Genomic DNA, 6,654 nt, shown 5'->3' on the forward strand with positions numbered 1-6,654 from the left:
TCGAATACGTATCCATATTCATTTATGAGAAAACGGATTCAGATATAACCATATTCATATTTGGAAAACGAATTCGAATATATTCATATTCGTGTATCAATCATATACATATTTTTTCTACTATATTTACGTTTAGCCAACTACAAATATCACGTAATACAAATACTTACTATTCATTTTTCACCTAATGGAGCAACCCACGGTTGAAGCACTTCATCAATTACGTGTACACCATAGCCAAATCGCACGAGAAAGAAAACACCATGATGGCATAATTAGAGCATTTCTAAGAGACACCATGTTTTGTTCTCTATATGTAAATTTAGAAATTTTGACTAAAAACATATTCCGATAGCCCCCTAAACAGGCTCAATATTTTTACTATTCTCCTAAACAAACCCTCATCCTAGCTCCATCTAGGGAGCAAGCTTTGTTCCCAATTCGTCCCCTATCAAGTTCCCGCGCAGGGAATCTCCTTCCTGCGCCAACCCAGCACCCAAGCGACGACCTCTACCGGTCGCCACCACCCCACCCTCCCGTCGTGCATCGTCGAGTCCCACCGCGAGCTCGGCCTCTGCCCCACCAGGAGCTCGTCTTCCGCCCCATCGGGAGACTGTTGGAGCGCGGTCGACGCGCCGGAGAAGTGGACCTTCATGTGGTGCGCGAGGACACCTCCTGCTGATTCACAGGCGATGAAGACTCTGCTCACGTCAGCGACCTCGGCGAGCCAGGGGTCGGCCCCGGCCTCATCGTGGAGCCAAAGGAGGACCATGACCGTGACGTTGATGGTGGCAGGCAGGCGGTGCTCCGACACGAGGTGGTAGTTTGTAGACAGAACGATGGTGCCCAGCCCTACGGTGAGCTTGGTGGAGGCGACGTGGAAGATCGACCACACGTAGGAGCTGATGCAGGAGCTGCTACTGTGGAAATAGACCACGACAGGGGCTTCCTCTTGCCGGCGTCCGACTGCATTTGTTTGCTTATGAAGAGGAAAGTAGGAGAGAGAAAAAGGAAAGAGAGAGATGATAGGTAAGATTTACCTGTCGGTGATATATAAGATAAAATATAGGAAATATGATATTAAGGTTTGTTAGCAAGTTTTTAGTTATTTTTAAGGTGCTCTTACACCTTCGCTCCACGTCAAGTCGCTACCCCTCCCCCATGTCGCGGATTCACAGGGCAGGCGACGCAAAAGGACGAACGGCAGACACGCGCGTACGCGCCGTACTCCCGTCTCCATGCGTGGTCGTTCTCGCCGGAGAGCATCATGGTCGCGTTCGTACTCCCCTTCACGTGCCTGCCTGCCGCCCTGGCCCCTGGCCCTGCAGCTGCATGCCGTCGCCAGCATGCAACGTGCATGCGAGAGACACCACCACTGGCCTTTTAGTAACAGCTCAGTTTCAGATGGGAATATATGGGCGTGTTTGGTGGCTTAAATTTGCCTTAAGTCTGATACAATAGATTTGTATAATCTTAAAAGAGCATATTTGATTGTGTGCATCTATATATTATTCTAGTTTGGTCTGATATATATATAACTTTAGCATAGCTCGGAAGCTTCACTTTGCATCGTATGTGCATACGGGTCTAATTATCAGTATCATAAAATTATTTTATACGAGTAATTAATCATAATTTCAACTTTTATATCTACTTATATGATCTCAGATTCGATCGATCAAATAGAAATTCAGTTCAACCTATCCAAACAGATACAACTAATCAAACACTTATTTTTTAATAAATATAATTTCACTCAACTTGCTTCTATAACCAAACTATACCAATACAACTCTATGCAAACACACCCTATATATACGTGCTAGCTTTAGACTGTACGATTGATTAGCTCGTATATATTAAAAAAAATAAAACAGACGTTCGACAGCGTGACAGGCATATCCGTCCGCGTGTCGTATACATGCGTCAAATTGCATGGACAAGAATCCGCTGCACGCTGTCGCTGCATGCGATTGGTGATAGGGCAAGAGAATCTGAGCTGAACAGAGATAATGTTGTGTGACTAAACCCTGATCTGGATCCAGATTATATTTGGATCGGACCAATCAAAAGGCAGAAACACCTTACATAATTTCCCATCAATGCTACACTGAATGACAGCGTGGTCTAATCAAGTCATCAACGCCAAATACATACGACGCGCTGATAAAGATTCCGGCCGCTAGCCTGACCCTGGCTGCCATGGGCATTTCAGAATGCAGAGAAAGATCCTAGTGACTCCTGCGACGAGGCCAGGGACTTTGCTGGAAGAAGGCCAGAGACCACGTCAGCCGCAAAAGGCGCCAAGCCACCCAAGATTTTTCCAAGTTTATATTTGAAAAAAGCCGGAACCTATCTAAATAGCGGGCTTATGTCGCTAGCTTTCGGTAGCTTTTAGCTGACTAAAGAAGTTGTGACTAAAATAAATTAAAAGTTAAGAAATAGGTTTTGGTTGACTTTTCCATTTTAAGTTATGTAAAAAACTAAATTTATTATAAAAATCAAATAACAAAATTTAATAGTTACAATCGTTTACTCAGCTAATTAGAAGCTCCAAAGTCGCTGGCTATCTAAATGAATCCTTTGTAGTTGTCCAGCGGGTGGGCCCGGGAATTATCCACCCACGTGGTGGGCGTCTCCACGGTTTCCGTTTTGGTTTTCCTCTGTCAAAGAGAATAGAAAATCCGTTTAAAACCAGAGGGAGAAAATCGGTAAAGACGGGCCCACTTGCAGTGAGAGGGAAAAGTGGGACGAAAGTAAAGCGGCGCGGCGGTGTCATGCCACCACTCCGACCCGATGGAAAAGGGGGAGGGAACGCACAACAAACAGGGCCGGGTCGGGAGTCGGGACCACGTTCATGGCCAGGCATCCCACATGGCTCCTGGCGTCGCAGACTTGATGTGGGGCCCGACGTGACGAGAAAACAAATAAAGTGGTCGCGCCGGTTACTTCGTTCGTTGGCCGTCTTGAAGCGACTGCAATCTAATGCGAGCATCAATCATGGGGGGCCTGTCTAATTCATGCTCCATCTGGCCCTGCTTGGGTACGTCCTCTGGTCTCAGTTTGAGATCAACAAAAGTTTTTGTTCTTTTTAAATGGAGTGGAGTTTAATTCAGGAGGTTTGAACGAAGCTTAGATGTACTCCATTTTCAGCGAGAAATTAGACCTTTTCTAGGTTCTCAGCAAAACAGTTTACGGAGTTAAGACCTCCAAGCAAGCATACTATCTGCCTATATATCCTATGAATATAGTTAGGGTTGGCCGTCAGGCCCGTAGATTCAGATCTTTACAGGTTTTACACTCACGGGTGCGAGTTCGGGTATAAAATTCTGTTCATAAGTTTGGTGGGTCAGATATCTGAAACTGTAGCAGGTCAGATTCGAGTTTATACTTGATCCTATGGGTGACTTGTGGGCACCCGATCCATCTCCCTCTCCTATTCTTTCTCTCACACTGTGACTCTCTCGCCTCTCTCTCTCTGAGCACTATCTCTCTCCTATTGGTGATGATGGGCAAGCGCTCTCTCCAGATCCGTGCAACGACGCCCCTCCTCAGTCTCCCCGCCGTTGCCCCTCACCGGCCTCCCCTCCTGGTTTAGCGACCCCGCCTCCACGGCCTCTCGTCCTCCTAACCCGATCGTCGTCCCTCCCCAACCTCCTTGTCGCCCACCTCCCCGTCACGGCGGCACCCCCCCTCCCTGGCCTCCCTATCTTGTCTCCCCGCTAGTCCACCACCGTGACACTGCGCTGCCACCCTGGCCTCCCCGCCCGACCACAACCTCCCTGCCTGGTCGCCCCGCCTCCACACCGTTGTCCTCCTCCCTTGCCTTCCCGATCAGCCACGGCGCCACACCTTCACAGGACATCGTCGCCCCTCCCTAGCCTCTGTGCCGCCCTGCATCGCCTCCTCACCATCGTAGCGGGATGAGCCTCTCTGACCCGACGGGCGCCTGAAAACCTATGGGCACCCGGCTGGTGCGGGTGCGGGTCTTAAATTTCGCATGTTTGTCGTTTTGGGCTGTAGGTTGAGTTGGGAATGTTGGGTTTTAGGTCGGAAGTGATTTTGCTCCATCTAACTCCAACCCGATCCATTATCATCCCTAAGCACAGTCCCAGAGAGAGGACAGAAACATCAAAGCATGTGAAACCAAGACTAATGAACAACAAATCTAAGGTAATGTTTGTTTGCTATTTTTGTCTCTAGCTTTTTTGGTACCAAAAACCCAAACAAACATGATTACTGAAAAATGATTTCTGGAAAAGTTAGAATCCTATTTATGAAGAAAATAAACTAGAATCTAAGAATAGTTTTTCTGAAAAGTTATGTGCTGATAAGTTAAAAAAAATTATAAAAATCAACAACTAAAATTTAGAAACAACTTTTAAAAAAACCAAAAATATAACTTTTTAGAAAAACTAAAAGCAAAAACAATAAACAAACATACCCCTGAGCTACTAGACAACAAGTCTTCAACTAAGGTTGCAGTGCCACCAAGATACCACCAACCATATCTTCTTATCCAACACGACAAGCGGCGAGGAGAAAGCAACAACTACTATATCATTGTCGATGGACACAGTGACCTCTCCCCCGTAAGTGATGATTTCTTAGACTACTCTCAATGAGGAATTTCATAATGTTATTTCTAAGAGTGTCATATCAATAAGATAATAATAAATTGACAACTGGAACAATCATCTTCAATGTATAGTTTTATTTTGTTGGTTCATACGCTCTTCATGCGAGACTCATTAGATGTTAGACTTCATGTCCAGGTAGTTTCATCTAGATAAAACTATTTTGATCTCTCTTTTTAATTAGCTTCTCACATCATAAAAAATACTGATATAGCACCTCATTAAATGAAAATAAAATTCCTACAAAAAGTAGTCTTAGTAATCTCCCATTACATACAACAAATCACGTGTTTACCTATGTCAGGCATCCACGTCACGGTCACTGGAACCTGGCAAGTGATTGCCAGATTTCTCTATCTCGAAACTGCTGTAAGAACTATGGACTTCCGCTTCGTTTCGAATGGAAAGGGAAGCCCGTTTCGAAGAAGAAAATGTGATTGACCGATGGCTTGGCGTGGCTCTTGCGCGCGGCCAACATATGCCGTCACTTCCTATTGGACGAGACGGGTGGCAAAGCAAGCTTGCGGTACTAGATACAAAAGGACGGGCCGGCTGCAGAGGGACGAAGGAATAGAGGATGCATCGTCACAGCGCATGCATACAGGCCGGGAGTGGGAGTAGGAGTAGGAGTAGGAGCGGAGCAGAGCAGAGAAGAGAAGGGCGCAGTCCAGGGGCGGCATTGATGCGGGACGCACGAATCATGATACGTGGCACGCGGCTTTTCACAGAGCCGCGTGGCGCGCACAGCCTAGCGCTACCGCTAGGAGCGGCACGCCCAACCTGGAGGAGCGATGGCGACGGGACAATCGGACGGCCGCCACGTCGCGGCCTCCCCGTGCTCCGCCACCCGTACGGACCACGTGGAGGCCTCACCCCGACGCACAGGGGGAGCCGCTCGCTGACGCACCGGAGGGGCGGATGGGATCGCTCGGGATCGTCCTGTCCATTTTTTTTTTGTTTTGCCTGTTTGGTTTGTGGGATCGCTCGGGATTTCTTCAAAACTTGGATGAGTTGATCCGGAAAAATGAGCCGGACGAAGCCATCCAGATCCAGGTCGTTCGCTGAGACGGTCACGCTGTTGCTAGCCTGTTGTTTGTAGGTATGTGTTCATATATTTCATTTAATTTTCGATTTTATTTAGAGTATAAGTGTAGTTTAAAATTTCTAAATATTTTTATAAGTAAATTAGGGCTTACTAGCAATCCATTTTAATTAGTTTGATCTAAAAATCTTAAGCCAATATTTAATTAAAAATTTTTAAATAAATATACTTTTATAACTTTTAGCAATTTTTAATACTTCAAATAAATTTTCAAGAATTTAGAAATATTTCTAATATTCTTCTAATGTGATGTACTAATTTACAACTAACTTAACTCATACAATTCATATAACTAAACAAAAAATTAGTTCATCTTATCCATTCTTATCCACCAATCAAATAGAAAACTAACTCATCATATTTATCCAACCAAACAAAATATTATATCATCCCATCTTAAAAAACAAAGATAATGCTATCCCATCCAATCTGTTTCTACAACCAAACGCACCTAAGAGCTAGTTCAACCTAGGCCTGTAGCCTCCCACCGTCGCCCGCGGCCCACGACGGTGCACCGGCGCTCCTCCGTCGTGTAGTGCAAGGGCAGGACCGTACTTTTCGCTAACCGAAGTCCGTTACGGTGGGCCGATGAATGCGACGTGAGTGAAGAAAGGAAAGAAGCCGTAGAATCGGATGACCGCTGTGCCTCGTCTTTACTGTCCATGAGATGTTTTTAGCGGCATGTGAACGTGAGGTCAAGGGAAGCAAATTCTATAGGTCTCTGTCAAAAAGACTCTCTTAAGATACTATTTACGTCATCTATTTCGTGATCCAATAACTAGACTGAAGAGAAGAGATAGGAAGTGAACACGTATCATTACATAATAGAGTTTTTTTATAGGTCTATGTCTATGAAATATACTTCCGAGATTAAGGGCCGGACGGACCCACAGTTTTGTCACTGCAAGTGGGCCC

General features: G+C 45.7%; 1 protein-coding gene across 1 annotated transcript; it reads right to left on the bottom strand.

The window, feature by feature from the left end:
- Positions 1-451: 451 nt before the first annotated feature.
- Positions 452-1,269, bottom strand: LOC133914751 (carboxylesterase 15-like). The gene is made up of 2 exons (XM_062357777.1): positions 1,203-1,269; positions 452-966 (listed from the first exon to the last, which is right to left on the bottom strand). Exons 1-2 carry the CDS (start codon positions 1,267-1,269, stop codon positions 452-454), a joined length of 582 nt encoding a protein of 193 aa, XP_062213761.1.
- Positions 1,270-6,654: the final 5,385 nt, after the last annotated feature.

The sequence above is a fragment of the Phragmites australis genome, chromosome 4 (assembly GCF_958298935.1).
Source record: "Phragmites australis chromosome 4, lpPhrAust1.1, whole genome shotgun sequence".
In the NCBI taxonomy this organism is placed as follows: domain Eukaryota; kingdom Viridiplantae; phylum Streptophyta; class Magnoliopsida; order Poales; family Poaceae; genus Phragmites; species Phragmites australis.